General features: G+C 42.2%; 5 protein-coding genes across 5 annotated transcripts; 3 read left to right on the top strand and 2 right to left on the bottom strand.

The window, feature by feature from the left end:
• Window positions 1-207: 207 nt before the first annotated feature.
• LOC104806466 (RING-H2 finger protein ATL79-like) lies at window positions 208-909 on the top strand. The gene has a single exon (XM_010531386.1). It carries the CDS (start codon window positions 231-233, stop codon window positions 843-845), a length of 615 nt encoding a protein of 204 aa, XP_010529688.1. The 5' UTR covers window positions 208-230; the 3' UTR covers window positions 846-909.
• An 843-nt stretch (window positions 910-1,752) lies between these two features.
• LOC104806467 (60S ribosomal protein L9-1-like) lies at window positions 1,753-3,281 on the bottom strand. Its single transcript, XM_010531387.1, has 3 exons — window positions 2,819-3,281; window positions 2,326-2,448; window positions 1,753-2,064 (listed from the first exon to the last, which is right to left on the bottom strand). Exons 1-3 carry the CDS (start codon window positions 3,191-3,193, stop codon window positions 1,978-1,980), a joined length of 585 nt encoding a protein of 194 aa, XP_010529689.1. The 5' UTR covers window positions 3,194-3,281; the 3' UTR covers window positions 1,753-1,977.
• Window positions 3,282-4,272: 991 nt separating this feature from the next.
• Window positions 4,273-7,389, top strand: LOC104806464 (NAC domain-containing protein 14). The gene is made up of 7 exons (XM_010531382.2): window positions 4,273-4,522; window positions 4,702-4,979; window positions 5,269-5,583; window positions 5,696-6,091; window positions 6,226-6,603; window positions 6,698-6,814; window positions 6,923-7,389. Exons 1-7 carry the CDS (start codon window positions 4,351-4,353, stop codon window positions 7,178-7,180), a joined length of 1,914 nt encoding a protein of 637 aa, XP_010529684.1. The 5' UTR covers window positions 4,273-4,350; the 3' UTR covers window positions 7,181-7,389.
• A 530-nt stretch (window positions 7,390-7,919) lies between these two features.
• LOC104806463 lies at window positions 7,920-8,520 on the top strand. Its single transcript, XM_010531381.2, has one exon. It carries the CDS (start codon window positions 8,079-8,081, stop codon window positions 8,283-8,285), a length of 207 nt encoding a protein of 68 aa, XP_010529683.1. The 5' UTR covers window positions 7,920-8,078; the 3' UTR covers window positions 8,286-8,520.
• A 1,211-nt stretch (window positions 8,521-9,731) lies between these two features.
• LOC104806462 (nascent polypeptide-associated complex subunit alpha-like protein 5) lies at window positions 9,732-11,203 on the bottom strand. Its single transcript, XM_010531380.2, has 4 exons — window positions 11,050-11,203; window positions 10,868-10,961; window positions 10,333-10,463; window positions 9,732-10,240 (listed from the first exon to the last, which is right to left on the bottom strand). Exons 1-4 carry the CDS (start codon window positions 11,125-11,127, stop codon window positions 9,887-9,889), a joined length of 657 nt encoding a protein of 218 aa, XP_010529682.1. The 5' UTR covers window positions 11,128-11,203; the 3' UTR covers window positions 9,732-9,886.
• Between the last annotated feature and the right edge of the window lie 889 nt (window positions 11,204-12,092).

Below are 12,092 nucleotides of genomic sequence, written 5' to 3'. Positions count from 1 at the left end.
TATATATATGTAAAATCACGTTGCCCTTCTTTCCTCCTTGATTCTTGGTCATCCAGAATGACACGTTTCCTTCTAGCAGTTGTAATAACACACGACAGAGCTTCATCAACCCACCTCGTTGTTCAGAACTGCTTCACATCGCTGTTTCTGCAATAAGATCAGTGGAGGGCAGTATATGTTACTTGAAGCTGAGAATACCATTTACAGGATCGGGAAGAACGCTTGCCGAAATGCGGGGAATAGCTTCATTACCAGCCAAGAATCTCAGCCATCTATCTCCAGTTAACACCAGAGAGCCAGGATTTTCAGACGCGACACAAACATGTTACCCACCCAGTTGCAGCAAGTGGAAGCCATACTCGAGCTCCAATGAAGCTGGAGCTAACACGGCCTTAACCATCATCATCCTATTCTCCTTCCTTGTCTGTTCCATGTGCCTTGGTGCAGCCATTCGTTGTTTCCTGCGCAGGGGAGGCTCAATGGCTCGGACACTAACTCAACAAGGGTCCGACCAGGAAAAGCCACGTGGCAACACGGGTGCTTCTCAGGTTCTGGAGGTAGCTCCCACTTTGAAGTATTCTGCTGGGCTGAAACTAGCAGGAGCAGAGAGAGAGTGTACGATTTGCTTGTCGAAGTTTGAGGAAGGGGAAGAAGTGAAGGTACTGACAAGATGCAACCATGGCTTCCATGTTGGATGCATCCAGCAGTGGCTGTCTTCCCGTTTCTCTTGCCCAGTTTGCCGCAGCCTTGTCCTCTTCCCCTCCATGGCCACTGACACAGTACAAGCTGCAAATTCTCAGACAACAATGGCTACTCCAGGAAACAATACAGCAGATGCAGCTTAGTGATTTTCTCAGTTTTGTTTCTTCTTTCCCGCAACTCTTTTCTGAATATCTATAAGCTTTTCTACGTTGTGGAATTTATATGATATCCCTCTTTTTCCGGCATAGGCAAACAAATTCCGATGTCATTCCATGTTCGATGGGGTGGGATATTCTTCAGGTAAGAATACCTCTTTTGGACTGCACCTCGTCTCCGACATATCCATCTTTCTGTCCAATTTCAAGTTTCAACCATAACGCAGGCTTGCCATGGACGACCGACAATACTCGCTAAGATCGTCCATTGGAGCATCATCGCCAGCAAACCCTGCCTTCCATACAGAAGCCGATGTAACTCCTTCCGAAAAAAGCACGAGATTGAGATCAATTTTCAGACAGAAACAAGGGGAACGAGGGGCAAGGAACTGACCTTGATCATCCCGGTTCCATTATCGACGACAAGCGGCTGAATATCTTCTCCTTCCGCCATGGCTTACAGAACAAACCCTAGAAAACAGGCAAGAAGTACAGAACTATCGAGACAACAAACAAAGTGTTCCTCTAACACAAAAAAGACACGCAAAACGACTCGGGAAAAACCACTGCTAAAATCTCCAATTCGTCAACGGCAGACGAACGATGATCACCACCATGCCTAAACCACAAGACAATACTGACTCAGATTCATCAAGTTTGAAAGCGAGAAGAGGTTCAAGTATACAGAGACCAAAATCGAGACGACGGGAGAGAGAGAGAGAGAGAAGTGGAGATCGAAGTAACATTTTCCATCTTCAAAAGCTTGACTGTATGCATGGTAGGAAGGTGAAAGAAGGGCCGATCACATAGCGTTGGGCATGTTCCATGCACATAACGATGTAACCACTCAGAAACCAAAAACAGAGATGAACCAACACACAAACTCAAAGAGGCATTAAGACAGGGCAAATACAAAGAACAAACAAGCTTGTCTCCAAAACTTTTCCAGAATCGACGAGAACAGATCTCGAACAGAATCGCAAACGGATAACAAAGAATCTGTATGGGTCCAAACATAAACTAACACCCAAAAGAGAAAGAAAGACGAGACTATCGCTTCGACATCGCTACTCTATATAACTGTAAAAGAGCATTTTGAGGTTAACGGCCGGCCGGAAAATCATTCCTCCTCCACGATCCTGCCCTTCTCACTCACGTAGATACCGTCAAGGAACTTCCTTATGTCCTTGTTCTTGACATGGCATTTCTGTTCAAGCACAAATTGCACAATCACAAAAGCTCAGTTGGATATGAAAGAAGCTACAAAACTATACCAAAAACGAACAATACAGAATTCCGAACTATACAGCCTCAAATATCTTACTGTTTTAATCTAGATAATTGAAACCCAGATATACAAATATACAGACCTACTAGATATTTCTTCAGACAAGAATCTAAATCTTTTGACCAGCAATCAGTTAACATGTTTACAGGGCAACAACAAGTAAAGATGACTAGAGAGTACCTGGTTGATGAGAGCACATGATCGGGAGACAAGCTCAATGTCATTTCCATCAAGAACGATTTCATCCTTAACCTTCTCAGATCGAACAATCTGCACACCATTCAACATATCCACCTTTCTGACCTGTTGTTCAAATATAGCAAAGCGTACTCGGATTAGCTGCTGTAATAACATTCTTAGGAAATAAACCACACTAAGAGCGAGCTAAAGTTAACTAATTTCATGGCAAATCTGCATACACTAATCGAACTAACTAAAAGGGTAAACGTTTGAACAATTTTCATGGTCAATCTGCAAATGCTCTTCGAACCATCCACCGGATCCAACGTTTCCCAAAATACAAAAGCAGTACAATGTAAAACATCAAGTTCCATAATTTGTTCCATTTTCTAGCCACTATGCATAGTATTCGACTGTAAGACAGGTAAAACTCTAGATCAGATAGATCAAACAGACCCAGAACCAGAAAATGAGAGAAGATATAGAAGAGAACCCTTTTCTCGCCGAGAAAGTTACGAATCTCGATGGCGGTGTTGTTGTTGGTGATGGAGGCGTTGATGGGAAAGTGAGCGTAGACGAAACGCATCTTGTAGCGGAAACCCTTGGTGACGCCGGTGATCAGATTGTCAACGTGACTTAGGGCGGTGCGAATGGCGGCACTGGTCTTGCGAGAGCCGAACCAGGCATCGATCTTGAGCTTGCGCTTCCCGGTCTCCTCGTCCTTGATGAGCTGGAAATCGAGGTTCAGGTGCTTGAAATCGCGAGTGAGCTTCCCTCGCGGTCCTTCGACCTCGATGATCTTGGCGTGAACTTTGATGCTCACGCCGTCGGGAATGTCCATTGTTTCCGATGACAGAATCGTCTTCATCTTCTTCCCTCTCTTCTTCTTCTTCTACCTCTTCTTCGTTCGTTCTCGCTCTCTCTCTTCTACACGCGGAGGCCGACGGCAACTAGGTTTATAAAGCAAAGTGCCGAAAAACCCTAGGCGTGGTAGGTTTTACATTGGGCCGAAAATCTGAAAGCCCAAATAACTGGGCCTAATATATTGGAAGTTGAAGCTAGGGTGGTATATGTCCGGGTTCGATAATTTCGTTTGTGATAAAAAAAAAAAAAAATAAAACTTTGGACTTTCGTTATTTGTTCAAATCAGATTCGGATTTGATTTTATTTTTTATTTTTAATTTCGAAGAGCACAAATTACTAGTTCACTATGGGTTTATATTCAATAATTTGAGCAATTAGTTCATATGGGCCTACTGGATAAGATGGGCCCAAAATCTGTATAATTAGGCCCATTTAGGTTAATCACAATACGAACAAATAAGCTTTAAAGCCCACTGATAACAAAACAGCAATAATTGAGATCTTACGGACAAGTGACTTTTTCAGACAGCTCGCTTTTTACCTTTTGTAGGCCTCAACAATATACGCTTGACCGAAAAATATATGTTATCTTCCAGTACAAAAAAGAAAGAAAGAGTTCAACTATTTTGTTTAAGCACAATAAACATATTGATTAATGTATATATATATACGGAAAAATTGAAACAATTGGATTATAATATAATCATGATTGATTTGATAAGATAACGTAAAATATTTTTTACTTTTTTTATTTTATTTTTACTCAATTTCAAATTATACGTACGCCAAATTTATATATATATATATATAATCTTTTTAACAGTGATTTTGGAGAAACTTTTTTACTTTAGAGGATCACGTGAAGGAATCTTCTGAGGAGCCATGGGGACAGGCTGCGGCTCAAAGCCCACTAGCCTTAGCGAACAGTCCAAGCGATCGCGGATGGGTCAAAAGCTGACCGGCCACGTCGAGGCTTGTGGAAGAAGCTTGAGCCATGGCGGTTTTGTAATTACAGCGAAAACATAAGGGTATTACGGAGAGTACTATCATTCCCGCGTGCGAGTTAGACAAGCCAGCTTCTACTTGTTTCATTTTTGGCACAAGGCTTTGCCAAGTCGAAGAGAAAGAAGAGGAAAGGAGACAGCCGGAAGAGAAACCACTATGGCGACGGCGACTTTGTCGGTAGAAGCTTTGCCTCTAGGGTTTAGATTTAGACCGACGGACGAGGAACTCATCAATCACTACCTCAGGTTGAAGATCAACGGCCGTGATTCGGAGGTGCGCGTCATTCCCGAAGTCGACGTCTGCAAGTGGGAGCCTTGGGATTTGCCTGGTTCGTCTCTCTCTCTCTCTCTCTCTCTCTGCTGTGTTCTTCTTTCGATTTATGAAGAAACACGAGGAACCCAGATGGAGAAATGCTGAAACTGCAAGAGTTTTATTTTAGGAACGATTTGACCATGTTAGGGTTTTTCTAAGATGTGATGTGGGGATTCTTCTTCTTTTCGATGACAGGGTTGTCGGTGATTAAGACAGATGATCAGGAGTGGTTCTTCTTCTGTCCCCGTGATCGGAAGTACCCGAGTGGCCATCGTTCGAACAGAGCCACTGACACTGGCTACTGGAAAGCCACGGGGAAGGATCGAACAATCAAGTCCAAGAAGATGGCGGTTGGCATGAAGAAGACTCTGGTCTTCTATCGTGGTCGTGCTCCGAGGGGCGAGAGGACCAACTGGATCATGCATGAGTACCGTGCCACTGACAAAGACCTCGACGGCAACGGCCCTGGCCAGGTCTGCTTTTGTTTCTCTTTGCTTAGGTCAGTCATAGCTCCTTGTCCCAGTTTCGATTGTTCATGTGGTTGTGTTCCATGATTGCACACAAGCACGAAATTATTTGCTAGCCTCACGAATTAAGTTCCATGTGTTCTGAAATGGCTACAACATAGTTTCAGTTACTGATAGAACGTTTGTTTTGATGTGATGATGATCTACTAACCATGTTTTTGGCTTGTGACCATGTATGTATTCATGTTATTTCTGTTGTTTGCTTATCTGTAGTTTTTGTCTGTGTATCGAACAGAATCCATATGTTCTGTGCCGCCTGTTCCACAAACCAAGTGATAGCTGTGGTACTGCAAACTGTGATGAACTAGAGAATGCCAAATCCACTCCCACCAGCACCAAATCCATTCCCGATGACACGTCTTCTGAGATGGTCCAAGAAACAGCTACATCTCGCTCGCAAGCTTCAAAGGAAACAGATGATACTGAAAAATCCCCGAGTGGTAAGTATGATGATGTGAAACCCAATGATCCACTGATTGACAAGAGCTTTGCCAATCGGGTTACGGCTTCTCATACTGGAGACACTGTTTTGGGGAAAAACATGGTTGAGGTAAGAGGTGGATTGTTCAACCAAGTGCTTGTTCATTTGTCTGATGTGAATATGTATATGCCTAATGTATTGCCTTTGTCCTAAGCTTAGATTTTGCTTCCTTGTGCTCTAGGAAAATGATCCATTTGCAAGGGACATTCCTAATCTTTATGGTCCGAGTTTTGCTCAGATTGGCAACAAAACGATTTGTCCAGCACAGTCAAGCATTGGTTTTGCCGCATCGCACATGGATTCACTGTATGACAGCGATTTTGGTAACAGTGATAGTATGTTACATTTTCAAGATGGTGCTTCTTTACAGGATGTATCCTTGACAGCAGTCTTGGATGAGGTATTCGGTAACTATAATGAACCCTCTTGTGAGGAGTCAACTAAAGGGAAAGACATAGCTCTTCCAAGGATGATGCATTTCCCCGGAGGAAATACAAGCATGCTCTCAGCTATGAATCCCTTTCTCAGCGATACTGTTCCATTTGTTGACAGTGATGCTGTAGTAGCCGGAGCACAGGTAAAAGACTTGATCTTAGTTAAGCTCGTAAGCATCTGGTGTATACCGTTTAATGGACTGCATTGCTCGGCAGCGATGCATGACTGATGGTGAAGATTGAACTGGAACTGACCATTAGGTGTCTTCATGTGCAGCAATATGTACCAGACATTGTTGGTTCCAAATGGGTCGGAGAACCCGTTGACTACAAAGAGTTTGTGGAGAGGCAAACATTGTCGGGAACCTCCCGGACCTTGACACCAATGCATGGTCATGCCTCTTATGCAACTATCGACCCGTTTCATCTTAATCCGGATGTTTTGGAGGGGAGCTTTGTTGGACCCGGTGATGTAACCCGTCTCGGAGCTAGGGATGGGCAACATCAACCAAATTCAGACTTCTTTGTTGACCAAGGCACTGCTCCTAGAAGACTCAGGCTACAGGTCGAGAGGTCACCTTCATCTGTTGATAGCAAGGGAGACAGAGCTGCAGGTCACAGCGAAGAAGATGAAGTGCAATCTGCCATATCCGAGGTAAGAATCAATGGTCCAGGTTAATACTCTACCGTTTTGAACCTGTCATACATTTTTGTTTCCCTCTCAAGTGACTAATGATTTACTCGCACAGGTTGAATATGATAAGGGCCAATCACAATCAGCCTGTTCCGGCATTCAAAGTGCATCAAGAAGGAGAATCCTTCTGCGGATGAGAAGGCAGAAGCCTCCCTCTGAAACAGGACTTGAGGCAAGAATTGCCCCTTGAAAACTGTATCTCTATTAAAAACATTAACAGGCACCCATGGAGGAACATCAATGAAACATTAACAAACATATGCAATTTGTCTGGTTTCAGGGAAAGGATGAAGACCCATTAGGGCGTCATCTGAAGTTAAGACCGAAACATGGTAAGTTCACGATGGCTCAGCTAAAGAGAAGATTACAATTTAGCAGTAGTAGTAGAAGTAGTAGTGTGATGATGGTGGTGACGATGGTGATGGTGCTGGCGATGGCGATTTTTGTTGGAATGTGGAGGAGGGGCTGGTTTGGTATAATCACAAAGAATGCCAAAAATAACCTCTTGTTTCATTCGTTGAGAGACATGATGATGTAGTAGTCTTTGCAATGCCACGTGTATCAATGTCCTTAAGTTGCTCTGTTGTTGTTGTAATGATTGTGTTTAGGCTTCGTTCGGACCAATGTCAAGAAGTCTATTTGGCAGTTATTAGTTAAATTGAAATTCTGGATACTTGAGGATTCTTTAGTTAGTTACTAGTTAGTATGTAATATATGTATGGATGGATGTATATCCTGCGAGGTGAATTAGTACATGTCACGCAGATGCCACGTAAACATTTTCTATCTGTGTCAAAGTTCTGAATGTTTTTTAGAAAAAAATTTCAAATTCAATATGAATATTAGCGTTTTAAAAGTTCGCGATGAATCGAGTAGTTATCTTTAAATTGGATGATTTTTTTGAGAATTTTTCTCAAGAAGTTAAAACCGGCATCCCCGGTTTAAAAACCACACGCGGTTTTGGTGCCTTATATTCACAGTCTAATGTGATATACATGTGTAGAAGATCTTTCAATTTTATTTCTGTCACTTTTTAAAATAAAAATGAGACGAAAGTGGATAGACACTATCCAAAAGTGCGAGCTGTAGAACGAGTGAGAGGTGGGGATCCAGTACAGTACGATGTGCGTATATAATTATATATATATATAATGTTAAAATCCAAAAAAAAAAAAAAAAATCCAAGGGGCAAGAGTAAGACAAAAAACAGTCACCGCACACAAACCAACCCCATTGGAGTTACCAACACATCATCAAGACATGTCAGTTTCCACCACAACAAAAAAAAAAACAGAATATTATAAACAAAAAAAAAAAGAGACATGTCAGTCTGTACATAACTCATCCGATCTAGAGAAGCCTTGAGAACTAAAGCCGGTTTCGGATAAGGGTCTGAAACAGGGCCACGAAGAAGATCTTTGGAGAGAGAGAGAGAGATGTTGTTGGTGGCGACAGTGGCGGAGATGATGGAGGAGTACACGGCGGTTCTGGCGAGAGTGTTGGAGCATCTGTTCGCACAAGCTCCATTCCCTCGGCGAATCCGTCTCCGTCTTCTCTATTCCCTCCCTTTTCATTCCTCTCTCCCCCCCTCCTCCTCCGAGTTCGTGACCCGGTCAAGAACGATCCGAGTTAGGACGATTTAAAAACCCCACAACCCAAAGAAAAAGAAAATCTCTTCTTGTTCATGGGTTCTTGTATTTTTTTTTCTTGTCTGTGTTTTTTCTTTCCTTGTGTGTATATGACTGACTCTTGAGAGGCTTTGCCGTGTAAAAATCGATGCTTTGTGTTTATGGTTTCAATGTATCTGATGATCCCTTCAGACATTATCCTTTTGTCTTCTGTTGCCGTTTCAACTTCCAGCTGACTTTGTCTGTATCATGTCATGTCGGAAGAGAGGAGATTCTATCTCTTCCTGTTGATGGTTGAATCAGAAGAATAAATAGAAGAATGTTACTGCTGAATAACATTTATTTCTCTCCTTTCCGGTTCATCTTGTTACACATCGAACTCTCACTCTGTTTTCGGACTTGTCTATGAATCAAGAACTTTCTCTCTTTCGGTCTTTTTGGTTTTTCAGAAATTTTCAACCGAATTTTTCAATTAAAATCCGTTGGAATTTCGTTTAAATGTTAACCTTTGAAATTTTCAACGAAAATTTAACGGATCTCGTTGTTACAATACTGTTGAAATTCGTTGAAAAATTTATCTAAAAACATGTATTTTTTTTATAATGCATATCGTTACTAGAATTGTACATTGTTGTTTATTTTTACGTATCGAAATTATCTTTCTAATAAAACGTATTAGTTGGTTATATATATTAAAAATTATTGAGTTGGAAAGGTTTATATGAAATTAGAATTTTAATTGTATATGAAAAAATATGAGACAAAATAACACGGCCAAAATCTAATGAAAAAGATTGGATACATGGACTGCTCTGGCGGTGAAAATTTAAAAATAGTGATCATGAAATGGTCACATGATATCACAATATGATGATGCCAACGGTTAGAGTTGCAAGAACTTCGGGGTGTATTCGGAATATAGGATGAGTTTTGGGTCATCTGTAGAAATATGAAGACTTATAAAACAAATATGTGAAAACCGTTCAGGTCGAATGGAATAAACATTCGATTATTGACCGAATAATCACGATTAAACCGAACGTTTTAATCATTAAAATTATAAAACAGTGTTATTTTATGGTTTAAAACTTATATTATAATATTTAAAGAATCATTTTGAAGGGAGTGTCATTTGATTGTTTTAAGAAATGCTATTTCTATTTAGAAATATGATTTTTCAATAAATTTTTTTCTTGTTTATCATTGTTTATTCATAACATAACCAAACCAAGGCAAACAAAACCGAATTTGGTTATAATTATATTTTGCAAAACCATACTAAACCAAACCAATTTAATTTATATACAGTTACAATTTTCTTGGCAATCCAATAAACCATACCCTAAATAACTGAACCAAAAGCTCAAAGGATAAACTTTGTCACCCTTCTCGTTGTTAATGTCACAGATTTTTTCACCATACTGCTTCTTATCTTGCTTATCTAACAATCTCATTATGAAGGATCAGGGAAGATGGAGAAAAATAACCTTGGCGAAAAACAGAGCAGACATTGTTCAAGAAAAACGACAGGCAACAAGTTTCGGGACTCGAACCAAGAACCAAGAATCAAAAGAAAAAGGAACCTAAAACAATTACGAGATTAAGAAACCTCGGCTTCACGTAGTGAGTTCCATAATGGCGGAAACGATGTCTCCCTCGCTAGCTTTCAGAGCCTTCACGGCTTTGGCCCTGGAGACACCTGCCTGTGTCATCACCAGATCGATGTCTCTGGCCTCGACACCTGTCTCGTCGACATCTTCCTCATCTTCTTCCTCGGCTGGCGGAGCAGCCGTGGCCTCAGAGGCATCCGAGTTAGGAACCATGGAAGAAATGTCGGGCATTTTGAACTTCTGAGCGGCCTGTGCTTGCAGCTGAGAGCTCAGGTCATCGATCTTGGCTTCTCCGAATATGACATAAGTCTCAGAGTTCGGGCTCTTGAAGACATCTGGCTTGGAGATGACGAATAACACCTGAATGGGTGCAAGAATTTGTCGGAAACAGACCAATGTTACAGAGACAACAATGGCAAACATCAAGAAGCATTAGGTCTGAGTTTACATACATTCTTGGATCTCTTGATGGTCACCCGGCTAACATCCGTGACAGGTTTCATCCCGAGCTTCAGCACGGCCTTGCGGCTCTTCTTCTCGCTTCTACTCTGCCTGGAACTATCGTTCCCACCAGCTCCTTCACCTAGGCATCACAAAAACAAGAACGAAGCCCAGAAACGAGGCTTTAAAGGATTGATCGATCAAACATCGAAACAAAAACATATATACAATGACACCAGACATATCCTAAATTCCATTTCTAGCTTACAAAAGATTAGGGTTCTTTATGTTTATGGAGAATGTTGCAGTGTAACCATGTGGAAACTTGCACAGATCAATTAAATTTTGGGAAATTAAGAGACATCCATTTTGGTAATCTACAAAACACAGTCCTTATCCAGAGATTGTGTATAATCTTACACAAGCCGATATAAAGAGACGCAGATCTAAGAATTCGAATGCAAATCCGAAAGAGATCCCAGAATCAAACATGAATCGGAAACAGGTGGATAAGCAAATAAATCAAAACGCGGGAAAAAAGAATACCGTCGGCGGCGGCGTCATCATCGTCGTCGTCGTCGTCATCGTCATCTTCGTCCTCTCCCTCCTTCACCTCCTCCACAACCACATCGTCTTCCTTCTGTTCCACACAACAGAATAAAAAATGGTCACAAAGCGAAAAACTTCGACGGAATTGAAAATCCGAGTAAAGGAAGAAAAAATCGAACCTGAAGCTTCTGTTGCTCCTTGACGGATTCGATAATCTGTTCTTGAGTCATCTCTTCCTCCACAACGGGACCCGGCATCTTCTTCTTCTCCTTCTTCTTAGAGAATGGCGTAGCGAACAAAACCCTTTCGGCTTCCCTTCGTTCAGTCCCAATGGCGATGAATAAATAAAGGAGGGTTTTCCGTCTACTGCTCCTCTGCTCTATCACCCATTTTAACCGTTCTCGGCCCAATGGGCCTTAAAGAATGAGTCATTTGGGTCTCGTAAAAGCCCATTTAGCAGTGTGGTGTTTCTGTTTTCATCATGTAACCCTCTTGTCTACTTCTGTTTGATGTCGGAGATATGATCTTGACTTAGTTCCCTAACGCCCACACCCTTTCGCTAAGCTTTTAGCATATTCTATTTAGAGATTACGGTCTCGTATTGTGTTAGACCCCTTTTCACGCACTCGATTTTTCTCGTTAAGGAACGGATCTCTCTCTCACCGAACCCAACTCTCGTGTGCGGAAAACTCACTCGTTCGTGGAAACAAAGTGCGATCCAAAGACGCAGATTTACGGACCCGGTCCAACCTTATGTATTTCTCGTTCACACAAGGAAAATCTCGCCTGCTCAGCACAAGTCACGAACCAAAACGCTCTCTCATTCGCGTTTCCCTCTCTTGTTCGTTTTGCTGGCTAGGCTACGAGTAAATAAAGAGAAAGAACGTGGCAGTTGACATCCCCAACTGCCAAGGGAGTTATAACCGCTCATCCGCATACTCTCAGGAAACCGTCAACCGTCTGGAACCGCCCGTCAACCGTCCGCGAGCCCACTTCTCCGTGTCTGCGCGCCACGCCTAACGTCCAAGACTTCCCGCCAACTGTTTCCCGCGTCCGAGCAGTCCGTCCGTGTTTTCTCGAACACGTACGTCCGTCATGCCGCATGCACTCGACTTCTCCCACGTTCATCCGTCAACTTACTTAACTCGTTCGCCCGAACTCCAAGCCAGCCCGACTTGTCCGTCCGCACGTCCCAGCTTCGCACAGCCCAGACTCTTCCGTC

Source organism: Tarenaya hassleriana, unplaced genomic scaffold, assembly GCF_000463585.1.
Source record: "Tarenaya hassleriana unplaced genomic scaffold, ASM46358v1 Cleome12, whole genome shotgun sequence".
NCBI lineage: Eukaryota > Viridiplantae > Streptophyta > Magnoliopsida > Brassicales > Cleomaceae > Tarenaya > Tarenaya hassleriana.
The sequence above is the reverse complement of the archived record's forward strand: the minus strand, read 5'-3'. Positions and strand labels throughout refer to the sequence as shown.

Excerpts from the sequence above, each read along its gene's own strand:
- LOC104806466 (XM_010531386.1), top strand. The coding sequence starts at position 231 with ATGCGGGGAATAGCTTCATTACCAGCCAAGAATCTCAGCCATCTATCT.
- LOC104806467 (XM_010531387.1), bottom strand. The coding sequence starts at position 3,193 with ATGAAGACGATTCTGTCATCGGAAACAATGGACATTCCCGACGGCGTG. Across the intron at positions 2,449-2,818 it reads ACTTTCTCGGCGAGAAAAGG|GTCAGAAAGGTGGATATGTT; the intron begins GTTCTCTTCTAT and ends TTTGAACAACAG. Across the intron at positions 2,065-2,325 it reads CATGTGCTCTCATCAACCAG|AAATGCCATGTCAAGAACAA; the intron begins GTACTCTCTAGT and ends GTGCTTGAACAG.
- LOC104806464 (XM_010531382.2), top strand. The coding sequence starts at position 4,351 with ATGGCGACGGCGACTTTGTCGGTAGAAGCTTTGCCTCTAGGGTTTAGA. Across the intron at positions 5,584-5,695 it reads TGGGGAAAAACATGGTTGAG|GAAAATGATCCATTTGCAAG; the intron begins GTAAGAGGTGGA and ends CTTGTGCTCTAG. Across the intron at positions 6,092-6,225 it reads CTGTAGTAGCCGGAGCACAG|CAATATGTACCAGACATTGT; the intron begins GTAAAAGACTTG and ends CTTCATGTGCAG.
- LOC104806463 (XM_010531381.2), top strand. The coding sequence starts at position 8,079 with ATGTTGTTGGTGGCGACAGTGGCGGAGATGATGGAGGAGTACACGGCG.
- LOC104806462 (XM_010531380.2), bottom strand. The coding sequence starts at position 11,127 with ATGCCGGGTCCCGTTGTGGAGGAAGAGATGACTCAAGAACAGATTATC. Across the intron at positions 10,464-10,867 it reads TGATGACGCCGCCGCCGACG|GTGAAGGAGCTGGTGGGAAC; the intron begins GTATTCTTTTTT and ends TGTGATGCCTAG. Across the intron at positions 10,241-10,332 it reads CCATCAAGAGATCCAAGAAT|GTGTTATTCGTCATCTCCAA; the intron begins GTATGTAAACTC and ends GCACCCATTCAG.